Here is a 13,799-nt window from a genome sequence, read left to right as displayed (position 1 = left end):
TGTTGGTAATGAAAGAACTGGGTCGAGACTGAATCTCAACAAATAGAAAGGGAAAATACTGGATTCACATTATGAATAGACCTGAAAGTAAGCAAATGTCCATCTACAGTTCCTGGCAGTTCTCGGAGTAGAATCAAATAACAGGCCGTCACATCTGGCAGTTATCACGCAGAGCGTACTCCCACCACGCTTTGCAAATTCTAACAAATCTGAACACTTGGCATTGTTGGGGATTTCCATCATCGAATTGTGGAGACTTCAAAGAATTTCCACAATTTGATGCCACTGCTGCTGTTCTCTGTTGCACTCACTCCCTCTTGTGGTTAAAAAGCAATATGACATCACGCTGATGCACATGATTATTAATAAAACCCTCACACCTACAGAAATACACAGGCTGATGGTTTAAAGAAAGAGGCTACAAGCTGGCATTCGCTCAAAGTTTATTAAATACACAATGGAAAATAAAACTCTACAGTTCATTTGAGCATGTGCATGTCTGCAAAGAAGCCGATGTGATGGGACGACACAAGCACAGGTTGTATGTTGCCCGTGAGATGATGATGATGATGTTGGCCCTGAACAGGGCAGCATGCCTGGGAAACAGCATGGCCTCTGACTTTTGTACAAAATTAGGAAATCTGTTACAGCTTCAGATGCTACTGTTTTCATACCAAAACCAAGAAGTACTGTTGTACTGACGTTGATGGTCAATGAAAAGAAAGCCGCCTAACATTGTTTACAGCATGAGACAGCGAGATTACACACTTCCTTAAATATTATCTCCTATTCACAGCCTTACCTCGTATTGATTCTGTTCCTGTTTGATTAAATTCCATATAAACGTATGGAATACACACAGTATTCATACTATATATTTTATTAGTATCCTGAGTTTTAGTGCCCTGTGGTCTAAATACTGTTTCGAAACACACGTTTACCCTCCAAAAAAACAAGCTATGGACATCTTATATATCACCAAGGCCTTAATCCACATAAAAAACAATTTGGTATCAGGTATCAATAATTGGCTTTTGTTAAACTCTGGTGCCAACTCTCTGAAAAACATTCTTGAATTACTTTGTGTTTTCATCCATGTTCTTGAATCACAGCAACACTTTTTATTCCCTTTTTTCCCTATTAGTTGATTACACAGTGTGGCTGTGGATTATTATCTCCCTATATTGAGTGCTGACGAGGGAAAATACCAGCACCAGCAATCTTGGTGAAAAGCTGCCTAGCAAAATATAGACAATTTATATTTATTTTCTCCCCATCCACAATTGAGCCAAGCTCGTGGATGAAATGGTTACCTGTGAACCATTTCATTTGTATAACTATGTAACTGGTCCATTGCTTGAATCCAGTTTATTATTGCTGTTGAGAATATACACTTCATAAAAAGCAGCTCTAAATTTGTGACAGCACAAGCGGGAGAACACAAGGAATTAAACAGCTGACTCAAAATCCTCTGAAGACGGTCAGCATAATGCATCTCGTCTCTCAGTAAATTGTTTGTTTGTTTTTTTTTTTAAAAAAAAGAAAAGAAAAGAATGAAGCCTTTCTTTAGAGGCTCCCTTTCAGACATTTGACAGGTTTGGCCAGCTGTGATCACAGTGGTCACCACTCCGCCTAATTACTGACGTGATGCAGGTTAAACAAAGAGGTACAGCATTAAAGAAATACCTCTTTCTTGACACTTTAATACTCTCTGACTTGTGGTGAATGGCGTAGTGACAATATTAAAACGTTTACAGCACTTCTATGTCCTACATCTTCCCCGCCTCAGTCCAGAGACAGTGTTATGCTTTACCAGTGCTTCCATAATTCTTAGCTGTGCTTCTGAGAGTAAGGGTGATGTTAGTGGACCCAAATCTCCGTGAGGATGTTCTTAAGAGAGAATTGGATTCTGTATTAGAGGATAAAATGGTGACTTAAGTTGTTCTGTGAGTGATTAAGTATTCATCATGCTTATTGGACATTGTTTTCCTGCACTTCACCAGTTCTACTGACATATGTCGCATTGTAAGACATCACACCGTGGCTGATGCGGCAAGTTTCAAACACATTTTGCTTTTAGAGTGAACTTCCAGTTCCTGGATAGATCCACATCCCTGGCAACATTAATTTTTCTTCCAAAGGGAACAGCTGTCTCTCTCCGTTCTCCTGCACCATGCTGTGCTTCCATTTTCGCTGTGTCCAAAGCGAGGGTAGCAGAGGCCAGAGCTAACCTCTTGTGGTTGCTTGATATTCTGCTGGGAACACGCCTTCCCACAGTGCTCTTTCCATCAAACAGTCACAGATCATAAGTCTGCAAGTGATGAATCCTCAGGCTACCTGCCTTTAAGTCGAGACAACCTAGAGACACAGAAAAACATTTACGCATCATAAAAAGGCAGAGCTTGATTTTTAAATCTGACTTTATAACAGATGTACTGGCTATTAAAGTGTACTGAATATATGGTGCTTACTTATTGACTGTTACAATCAGGTCCTTAAGTGTTTGGACAACTACACAATCTTTGCCTCTGTACACCACCACGGTGGATTTTAACAATCAAACAATCATGTGCAGACTTTCAGCTTTAAGTAAGGGATTGCACAAAAGTATTTAACAGTTTAGAAACTACAGCTGTTTTTATGCAGTCCTCCATGTTCAGAGCTTCAAAAGTAACTGGATTTTAAATTTTAAATACAAGAACTGCTTGGATAAAAATATTTTGTCTAGAAGTCTTGAACCCATGGAAATCACCAAATGAACACTTGAAGAACTACTTTTCAGCCTATGTAAATGGGTGACTATGTATAAAAAAAAGTTAATGCAAAAGAAAAACTGACAGTCTGTACTTCACAGTGTAGTGGTGTATGGAATCAAAATTGCAAAACTATGACTATCTAAATACTTTCACTTTTGACTGCACTTGTGCCATTTACTTACTTTTTGCCTGATATGCCTCTCTGAACAAAAAGCTTAAGAAGCATCCACTTTGAGGCATTTCCCCAACAAACTGCTGACCAGGGAGCACCAGCCCGACCTCTTGATCCCAGCAACATCATTATCAAAATCTGATTTTTCCGTTTTTTCCTTCCAGGACCGCTTTGTCACTCCAGATATCCCTCAAACACATCCAGCTCCGTGTCGGTATCATAGGGAACAGAGGCCGGGTCGGACAGCACCCCGAGGTCCACCAGTGCCTGGTCCATATCCTCAGGCAGGAATACTATCCCCACATTCAGGACGATGTACTCCATCAGGAAGGCATAATAGAGGATCAGGACGTTCACAAAGAACAGGCCCAAATAAAACATATATGGGAGTTCGTCCAGGAGCGATTCCACCGAATCTAGCTGGGCATAAATTTGGTGTGTCATAGAAAATAAAGAAAGCCACGGATAGGAGTTCTTGTGTATGCGTGTGTGGCCTGAAGTTGTTGCTGTCAGCGTTAGAAGTCTGTGTGGGTAGCTGGGATTGGGGCATCCATTTCGGCCCGTCCTGGCCTGCAACGACGATTCAGAGGAAGCCCTCAATGTGGTAGCTTATCTGTACGGTCCAGAAGAAAACGACAGGAAATCATGCGGGCTAAACAACATAAAGTCCATAGCTAATAATAACCAGAGGAACACATTCAAATATCACAGCCAGCTAGCTCGACGCATTCTTGGCATTGACTCCGTGAGTTTGTTGAATTCACGCCATGCCAGCTGGTGGCTAGAGCTAAAAACAGTAGCGTAGAAGTCAACCTAAAAAAAAGAAAACTACTGCGGACTTGTTTACACACTCGGACAGAGAGAGACGCACTATTCACAAAAACACACGTCGAATTATTTATAGTTTATAATGTCCCGTCTTAACATTTCTGCCAACCGCATCAAAACAGTCCCAACCAGCAACCAACCAAAGCTTCGGCGTTTGATTGGTCTTAGAGCTGTCAATCACTATAACAGTTATGGTCGCGTGCTTTAACCATCATTGATAGCATGGGAAGTCACTCGTTGTAGTTTTTTCTCAGTTCTACTGTAAACCCTCTTGTAGGGAAAAGAACTACAACTCCCTTTGCCCACGCTATTACGTAATGACCCCGCAGTGGCTGCCATCACCGCCTATCACCCCCTGTTTGCTAAGCAGCTAGCCGAACGGGAAAGTGGGTGTAATGGATAGATACGAACACTAACACTAGCAAAACAAGGCGCCCGGCAAAATTGCAGTCCCATTAAAACCGCAACCATGTTTGGCCGGTCACGGAGCTGGGTTGGAGGACAGGGGAAAGCGAAAAATATCCACTCCCTGGACCATTTGAAGTGAGTAGTTAGCATGAAATAAGCTACTGTTAGCCTATGTGGTCGTTGGTTGAAAACGACAGTCGTTTTTTACCAGCGTTATATTTAGCCAAATATTTAGCAGTAGTGAATGTGTGAAAATGCATTTATTCAATCAAATTGTAATAAAGCAAGGATTACTGGATTTTCTTATTATGTTTTGCAAGGTAAGTAAAATCTGATGTAGTCCTTGCAGACAAAAACGGAATTGACACTATTTTAGATTAAGTGTTTAAATTCAATTTTAATCTGAATATCATTAATACACGAAGAACTGTATTTACCAATTTTGTAAAGCTTGCATGGAGGCTGAATTAAAAGAGCTCATGCTGGAAAACACTGGCTTTTACCAGAGTACGAAAACATGCATTCGTTTAACCCCAACAGGTGCATGACATTGAGAGGTGATTTCGATCAACCTGAATCAGCACATAAAATCCCGAGCCAGGGATATAGTGAGGCTAAATGAGGGAAACCTCTTGTGTGCACAAGTTTCTAGGTTAGTGGTTATTACACTGCACTAGCCCAGTAATAGCGCTACTGCATCTGTCAATATTCCTCTGAAACGTTATTAGGTTTATCTAGCAGCTTTCTGCAATGTCACGAGATCAGTGCAACCTTTGTCCTGCTAGGTTTAGATACAGATATGTGAATGTTAATGGCTTCAGTCAACTTTAAACAAATGGCTTTTGTCACCTCCTCTTTCACATTTTCACCTTATTTCTGTATCTCTCTCTATCAGGTATATGTACCACGTCTTGACAAAAAACACAACAGTAACAGATCACAACAGGAACCTTTTGGTGGAGACCATCCGCTCGATCACAGAGATCCTCATCTGGGGGGACCAGAATGACAGCTCTGTGTTTGAGTAAGTCCCAGTTCAAGTCTTAGTGTGCGATTCATCACTTTTAGGTACAGATATGAAGGTGGCACTCTAATGTGGGAGTTAAAGTGACATCTTACTCTGACCATTAATATCTCAGGTCATTCGAGTACAAGCAAAAATAGCATGTACACAGCTCATTTCCTGTGTAATCTGATCTGTGCAAACTAGAACACACATTTTTCAGACATATTTAAAAAAAACTCTATGTATGCATTATTGCTAATATCATTTTTTTTAATTAAAACGGGAGAAGCCAAAAGTGCCACAAAGAGGGGAAAAAATGATTTATTTCGTTGATATGCAGGGGCCAATAGTAAACCTAACTAACACTCTCGAACTGATGGGTTTTAGTTGGGCTAAAGCTAAACTGAATCCTGCATGTCATTACTTTTGGTTTTATTGGACTGAACCACATCTCATTCTAAGAATAAACTTGGATATGGTTGGCCTGATGATATCTGTAGGTTAGTAGATTTAGATAAAAATGTCTGTATTTTTTTGTGTACTTTTTCATTTAAAATGCAGATTTATTTAGATGCTATCAAAGTGATGATTTTAAACATTATCCAGTTTCTATGATGCAAAGTACTGAAGTGTTTACTTTTCTAAAATGAGAACATAATATTAAACAAAAAACTAGTCTGAGATCATTTTTTTAAAGGTGAAGTTTGCAGTCTGTAAGTGCAGAAAGTCAGTATATCGCTGCACATAAATTATGATGGTCTAACAGTGTTGAAATATTCTGGAAAGTAAAGTGCGAGTCAGCTGAGATGCATTTGGGTGTAGTGAGTAGAACAACTGCGATAGGAATAAGAATTACAGTACTGTGCAAGAGTCTTTAGCCAACACTCAGAGGTTGTTCAAGTGCACAGTGCTGTAAATTAAGAATACTGTATGAAAATGATAAATAAACACCTAACCATTACTAAGCAGGGTAATGTCTCTCTGTTTTTTTAAGAGACATTGTCCATTTTTTGATGGTTGTATGTTATTCATTCAACTTGAATTAAAAATTTTTTTTACCTGTTTGTGTCTTCTGTCTGTGATCAGTTTCTTCCTGGAGAAGAACATGTTTGCCTTCTTCTTGAACATCCTCCGTCAGAAGTCTGGACGTTACGTGTGTGTCCAGCTCCTCCAGACCCTCAATATACTTTTTGAAAACATTAGCCATGAGACTTCCCTATGTAAGTAGTATTACATCATTTCACTCTCTGACTAATGCTGCTAATAGACTGACATTAGTTTATGTTAGGTAACTAGTGATAGAACCGTTAACTCAGGGAAAAATAAAGAATCACATCAGTCTAAAGGGGTCATTTCCACTTTTGTCTTTTACTCTTTTCCCTTTTTTTGCAACTGCCTACTGCTTACCTTGTAAAAACTGTAAAAGCAGTAAAAAGCACTGACGGTATAAAGCTCTGTGAAAACTTTCTTTCATGTGACTATGTTTCTAGCTATTTAGTTTGTGTTGTTAGCTAACAAATCCACAGTTTATCCATACATTAATGTAACTATATGTACTTTAAATGTGTACAGCTAATAATTAAACTGCTAACCATTTCTAATAATATACAACTTCGTATTCATATTTTTAGCAAGCTATTGTTTTTCACTTAATTGTTTATCCATTGTTTTCTGCTAACAATTTAACAGATTTTTATACCATTAATTAAATACTTGAAATTAACATGATCACAGCTAGCTTCTTGAACCCTTTATTCTCTTTTCAACTGTATAAACTTTATTCATGTTTCCATTTCTTTTACCTTATGTTTTCTACTACTACAGTTTATGTTCAGTTGTTAACAAACCAAGTCTATACTTTGTACTTTCACTCTCTGTCTGTTAAGCAGTAAGTGGTTCTTCATTGTGTGGCTAGCTGCGCTGAAATGGGATAATCCACCTGTTAGCTACAATATCCAGGTTTATAAAGCACTTTGTACATGATTTATGTGTGAAGGAGAATCTGTTTTTCTCAGGTGACAGGTGGTTTACTGGACCAACAAGCTGGAGTCCAAAAGAGTCAATGAGGCCTGTTTTATACAATAAAATAGTCTCTCTTTTCCCAAGCACACCAAAACATAACAGGTTACCACATGGTCAAACATAACAAAGTTTCTTACTAACGCGGGAAAAATAGGTTGATGTATGCAATGGACAAAAAAATGATATTATTTTATTTCATAAAATAGTGCTGATTTCACTTGGCGAACATCTGGTTTGCCAGTTGATCACGCAGCTCGGTGCATTCGGCCTGTATAAGAGCTTGTCGAGCTGGTGATTGAAACAGACTGTCCTTCACGCTGGTTTCAAGTGCTTTACAAACCCGAATATTACAGCTAATACGTGGATTATCCCATTTCAGTGCAGCTAACCAAATAATGACGAACCACTTGCAGCTAAAGAGACAGACAGTGAAAGTGGACAGGATATCCTTGATTTTGTTAACTCATTGCTGCAGTGAGGGGCAGTACAAAAGTGATCCCCTTAGACTGATTTTTAAGTTTTAGTCTCCTTATATTCCACTGAGTTATTGGTTCTATCGGTGGTTAGCTAACATAAACTAATGTAAGTCTGTAAACTGGCACAAGATGGCACTAAACAAGTTCTAAAAACTTTAACTTTCAGCACGTATTTCTTAAATCCAACTTCACAGATAGTGTTAAATCTGCTGCAATTTTTCATTGTTACTGGGGAACCAAAATCTTAGTAGATTATATACTGTCCATTTCACAATGGGTTGTTATAAACATAAACTAAAGTTGGTATTTCAGCAAGGTGTTGCAGTCAACACAAGAGCTTTACCTCACCTTTGCTCCAGTAACAGTGAAAGAAAACCTAAGGTAGTGAAATGAATCAGTCCACCTTCAGCTTTTAACACTGTGTCATTTTCTGTAAATGCTGAGCTATTAGATAAATTGCATGACAGTCTGGAGGCTTAATAAAAGCCATCTCTTCTCTGTACCCTAAACTTGTCGCCTCCTTTCTCATTACAGATTATCTCTTATCAAACAACCACGTCAACTCCATTATTGTCCACAAGTTTGACTTCTCGGATGAGGAGATCATGGCTTATTATATCTCCTTCCTTAAGACCCTGTCACTCAAACTTAACAACCACACCGTGCACTTCTTCTATAATGAGGTAAGGCCACGGGGGGGGGGGATGATGTGAGAGAGGAAAAAGACAGACTGACAAAACATGGAGAACCTTCTGTTCAGTGTCTGCATATCTTTATGAGAGATACGAGGGAGGGAAGGAAGTGGTGAAACATAAGACACTAAGGATGGAAGCAGTGTGTAATGAAGCAAATTTGTAATATCAGCCAACTGTCTGAAACTGCAAATGATAAAACTGTGGAATTTTTTTTTACCCCCCAGTAAGTAATTTTAAGGAATACATATAATACTTTATCTAATTTACTACACACATGCACTTATTTTAATATGAAATTATATACAAATAGTGCTTGGGGGACAGTTGTACAAACTTTAGTTCACCTCCTTATTGTTAACTTTGTCATTACATTTTGCCACTTTTCAAACTCTCTTAGCAACCCACTGACAAATCAACTCAAAAGGAATTGTAGTACTGAGTTCCTGTTGCCCTGCTGTAGGCATACTTTTCATTGTGTGAACTCTGTGCAGTGAGGGGCAGAGAGTAGCATGCAGCAACACCAGCAGGCCGAGCAGGCTGTTTCCACATGTGCAGTGTTGTTTTTGTGGTTTAATGAGGAAGCTGTAGACTGCACAGGAAAAAATAAGGCATCTGAGTGGTTCTTTTGTGTGTGTATATAATCACAATTACTGCACAACACTTGAACTTGTGCCTGTGTTGATTTTGTTATAAAATCACAATCCTTAGAAATGAAATGCCTTCAATTAAACAAATAAAAACACTTAAAGTAAGTTTCAGTCTGGAACCGTGTTTGTCACATGCATTTTCTGCCAGTAAAGCTTATCAGTGTGCTTATCCCAACATGCAGATTAGCAGCAGAACATAGAAAGAGAGCTTCTGCTAATCAGCAGCACATTTTCTGTTTCAAAATACTGGCTTCCTGTGTAGAAGCATTGATTTAAGAGATACTGCACACAGCAAATAACTGAATTTTTAGAACGTGGCACAAACACATTATTTCTTGGGCTTGTTTCTAAATCTATTTTTCTATATGATACATATTGTGTGTGCTTGTGTGTCATTTGTTTGCAAATGAGGTTTTAGATTGTTACCAAGAACTCTGACCACGCTATTCATTTGTGATGTTGTTAAACTCTGATGTTTCAGCGGTATCTATAGTCTTTCCATTGACCTCTTTGTGCTGGGGAAAGTTATTGGTGTACTGTTGATGGTAGCGTTACCCCTGAAGCCAAAACCAGACCTGTTGTGTAGATCTGAGAACATTTATGTCTTTTTAAGTTAACTATTAAATTTTTGTTTTAATTTGTGTGTTAACAAATACCTAGTGTTAATAAACAACTTGACACATTGTTGGTCTAAAGTCAAATATTTTTTTTATTATAAAAATAATTAAAACCTATTTTAAGCAGTTTATATTATTATATGTTATATAAATATTTTAAATTAATCTATTAGTTTGATTATCATTATTATTCATATTTTGGAGTCTTAGCTATGTAGTTTATTCTCCTGCAGATGGCGCCGTTTGATAACTGCTCAACTTTCCTCCTTCTCAGAACTACACAAGTCACATTTTTAAAACTAGTGCAAAAAGTCGGTTTGGGTTTGGTGTCAGGCTCAGAACTCCTCATTTGCTGTGACTTCTGGGTGACTGTTTAAATGCTTGACTTGCAGCTATGACTGCCTGGAGGTCACAGCAACTGAGGAATGGTCGGGTGGAGGATCGGGCACTGGCACAGAGAGAGATAACAGTAGTATCCAGAGTTATCAGGTTGTTGTGCAGAATTGCTAAGTGGAGCGAGCTGGTATGTTGAGACGTGTTGAGCTTCTAAAATCTTATTATGGTTAGAAGAAGAAGTCCCTGCTGTTAAGCTCATTATGCTCAGAATTAAGTACATTGGTTTGTTCAAATTTCTTGTAGGAACTGTTATGCCAATACTAGAATTTTATAGTTAAAAGATGAAAACTTGAAAGGTTAATGGCAAAACAAACAACACTGCAATGCCCACAAGATTATTATGGGTCTAGCAGTACGTGAGGTGGTCCAGGGGGATATACTACGAGGGGCGTTTGACACAGCTGGGCTTTCTTTAGCTTAGCTGGCTTGACAAAACCTAAAACACCAGTCGGACATAACTGGTATCACAACGGTGGTTATAAGGTCTCTGTTAAGTTGGGTTCTCTTGTCAAGGATCTGTGCACGCTCATATAAAAAGGAGCATTCCACAGGTCATGTGACCCTTTTTTCACACGTGAGTGCCACCTCTTCCAATCAGACATTGTCAAAGTAAAGGAAAAAATAAAAACCTTTCAACTGTGTTGCAAAAGGCCAAGAGATTAATGCTGAAGAAAATCATTAATCTGAAGAGCACACATAGCAATAAAATAAACAGTTTAATTTTAATTTTATCACTGAGTGCACTCTCTGCTGTGCTGTTTATTTCTAAGTTGACAGCTGCACATTAGAGCTTTGAAACTTTAAGCTATGATTGTATCCAGTTTAAACGTTACTGTCAGACTGCTTAATAAAGGAGAAATAGAAATCGCTTTAGATTGTCAGCACGTAAAAGTCAAATTAATTAGAATTTTAATGTGTGTACTGTGTTCTAGTAGCTCCAATTCCAGCTGTTACTAAGCAGCAGATTAGAATCAAGGATACTGAGATTTAAAAAATATTTTCCGAACCACCAAATTTATGCAAATTGGTTTTAGTGGTTTTCAGCTTAACAATGTGCATATATGAAACATATTGCTGCAGCAGAGAATCTATAAAAAAAAAAGTGGTTCTTCCAGCCAGTTTATAAAATGAAACTCCACAGTGATTTAGCCAGGGGGAAAGAGAGCCACTTACATGACACAGAAAGCTCTTGATTTTAGAATCAACATAGCTCACTAACTTACTAATCTAGCTTTGTAGTGGACCCCTCTGAATCTCAAAACAGTATTTTGTATTTTTTAAAGTATTTTCTCATTAAAACAACAGTAATGTTATAAGATTACTGCTCCTGTTAAGTTTTAACCTTCGAAATTTAGCACTCTTGTCTCCTTTAGCAGCTTTCTTTCTCTCTCTGTGGTCATTTGCATCCTGAGCAAAATGGTGCAGTGCCTTGTCTTGCTCACCAGCGCCCACTCTCTGTCTCCCACACACAGCACACTAATGACTTTGCCCTGTACACCGAGGCCATTAAGTTTTTCAACCACCCTGAAAGCATGGTCCGCATCGCAGTCCGAACCATCACACTCAACGTCTACAAAGGTGAGTGCCGTGAATACGCACGTGCACACGCTGCTTACATCCACACACTCTCACGGGATGCTGGGACTGCCCACCGCCTTTCTCTGTTCTTCCCTCTTCTTGCTGCTGCTTCTGGTGCATGAGCATGACTGACAGGTAACACTGTAACAAATACACACTAAAAAGCAGTCTGGCAAATTTTCTTTCTTTTAATGTTTTGTTGATTATTTAGGGTCAACATGCAACCCCAGTTGCAAAAAATTGGGGGCAATGAGTAAAATGTTGGTAACACTGAAAGCATTGATTTGCAGATCTCATAAACCAATAATTATATTCTAACACTAATGGCAGCAACATGTTTCAAAATGTGGGGCAGAGCCATGTTTACCACTATATAGCTCCCTATCTCCTTTAACAACACTCTATAAACATCTGGGAACTGAGGAGACCAGCTGCTGGACTTTTCTGAGAGTACCGTTCAATTCTTGTCTGACATGGAATTTGAGTTGCTCAGCAATCCTGGGTATTTTACATTTCAATTTGTCTGACCACAAAAAACATCTTTCACTTTGTCTCAGTGCAGCTAAGAGCTTTGGCAGCATTTCTGTATCATATCTGTTCATACTTGGTTTCTTCTTTGCGTGATAGAACTTTAACCCACGTTTTTGGTTGGCACTGTGAACTGTGTTCACAGACAGTGACTTTTGGAAGCGTTCCTGAGGCCAGAATTACACCTGTTTTTAATAGAGCACTGACTGAGAGCCCGGAGATCACGGGCATCAAATTTTCATGGCCAAAGAGTTTTGGCCTTGGCGCTCACACACAAAGATTTCTCCAGATTTTCTGAATCTTCTGATATTATGTGCTGTAGATGGTGAAATATTCAAAGATTAATGTTCCATTGAGAAACATTGAAATTGATCAAAAATTTGTTAACAAGGGTTTTTTATTTTGTTTTGCTTTTTTCTTGTGCACATTATTGCATCTGCACATTTTTAATTCTAAACTGTTGCTGATTAACCTAATTAGTTGCAAAATGTTCTTCCAACTGTTTCTTTGTTGCACCAATTACTCTTCCAGCTTCTTATCTCCTCCCCTCTTTGAACATTTTTGATATCTGTTGCTGCCATCAAATTAATCATTATTTAGTGCTTATCATGAGAGTTAAACTTTTTGATTTTAGTGTTCAGGTTGAATCTGTCTTCTACTGTGAATAAAATAAGATTGGATTTATAAGATTTGCAAATCACTGCATTCTGTTTTTATTTACATTTTGTACATCATCCAAACTTTTTTGTAAATGTGGATGCACATCAAGGTCTGGATATCTTCCTGGTTATACTCATTAGCCTTTTTAGGAGAATTACTCATTACAAGATCTTGTTCAAGCAATGTTGTTATTTATAACCATGACATGCATTTACTTTTTATAGAATTCTAACTGGATATGATAATATGAATATTATAACTTTTTATCCACACTTGCAAACTAAAACTATTTATCCTTAACGTTTTTAAGATTCTCGTGTTATTCTTTATAGTCCCTGGAAAGCTAATTGAATGCTTTTACACTTCAGATTTCATTAAAAATAATGATGATGTAAAAATTTAAATTCGACAAAATAGCAGACTTGTTGTAGTTTGTTTTGGGGGTTTTTTTTGTTCTAATAAAATTTCCTGAGGTTTCAACTCACAGGGTTAAAGTTCACAATAAGTCGTGGTAGTATAAATTTTACAATCACCATACTGTAAAGAGACTCTTCAGTCCACACAATCCAGCACCATGCACAGTTAGGTGTTGAAATCCCTTCACCTGTAGCTCTGTCATGCGGTGGGCTGCAGGTCTTTCAGAAAGACTACAGAAAGCAGTAGCAGTCTGAACATCGACACCTTTTCAGCGGCTTTTTCAGCAGCAGTGTTTTTCCTTCCTGCCGTCAATGTGCGCTCCTTGTGCGTCCAAGCTGTCTGCATTTCATTGCAGGGGAAGCTGATATTGCCTTGTATGGTTTTGGCTTCTCTGTACATGTCATGCTTATTGTCACCTTAAATAAAACAGCTGCTCAGTGTAAAGGCTTTAAAGTCTCACAAGCTGTAGCTTTGTGTCCGTATCTGTCCGTCTCGTCCCGCATGTAACACTTTGTTCTGTACAACATGGCTTTCTTCCGCCGTCCATAACATCCTGATTCTATAACTCCCAAAGGTACTGTTAGCACAACTTG

The 13,799-nt window shown here is 38.4% G+C and overlaps 2 protein-coding genes across 4 annotated transcripts in view; one reads left to right on the top strand and one right to left on the bottom strand.

Moving 5' to 3' along the window:
- Positions 1 to 426: 426 nt before the first annotated feature.
- Positions 427 to 3,901, bottom strand: dexi (Dexi homolog (mouse)). Its single transcript, XM_063471515.1, has 2 exons — positions 2,939 to 3,901; positions 427 to 2,358 (listed from the first exon to the last, which is right to left on the bottom strand). Exon 1 carries the CDS (start codon positions 3,370 to 3,372, stop codon positions 3,103 to 3,105), a length of 270 nt encoding a protein of 89 aa, XP_063327585.1. The 5' UTR covers positions 3,373 to 3,901; the 3' UTR covers positions 427 to 2,358; positions 2,939 to 3,102.
- A 193-nt stretch (positions 3,902 to 4,094) lies between these two features.
- The window catches only part of clec16a (C-type lectin domain containing 16A), a 52,441-nt gene continuing 42,736 nt past the window's right edge, over positions 4,095 to 13,799 (top strand). For all 3 annotated transcript variants that reach the window (XM_063471511.1, XM_063471513.1, XM_063471510.1), the window contains exons 1-5: positions 4,095 to 4,299; positions 5,060 to 5,188; positions 6,257 to 6,390; positions 8,203 to 8,351; positions 11,496 to 11,601. In XM_063471511.1, coding sequence (XP_063327581.1) covers positions 4,226 to 4,299; positions 5,060 to 5,188; positions 6,257 to 6,390; positions 8,203 to 8,351; positions 11,496 to 11,601 — 592 coding nt within the window. In that variant the 5' untranslated portion in view covers positions 4,095 to 4,225. The remainder of the gene's footprint in view (positions 4,300 to 5,059; positions 5,189 to 6,256; positions 6,391 to 8,202; positions 8,352 to 11,495; positions 11,602 to 13,799) is intronic.

Source organism: Pelmatolapia mariae, linkage group LG4 (assembly GCF_036321145.2).
Source record: "Pelmatolapia mariae isolate MD_Pm_ZW linkage group LG4, Pm_UMD_F_2, whole genome shotgun sequence".
NCBI classification, from domain to species: domain Eukaryota; kingdom Metazoa; phylum Chordata; class Actinopteri; order Cichliformes; family Cichlidae; genus Pelmatolapia; species Pelmatolapia mariae.
The sequence above is the reverse complement of the archived record's forward strand: the minus strand, read 5'-3'. Positions and strand labels throughout refer to the sequence as shown.

Coding starts and splice junctions, on each gene's coding strand:
- dexi (XM_063471515.1), bottom strand. CDS start 3,372: ATGACACACCAAATTTATGCCCAGCTAGATTCGGTGGAATCGCTCCTG.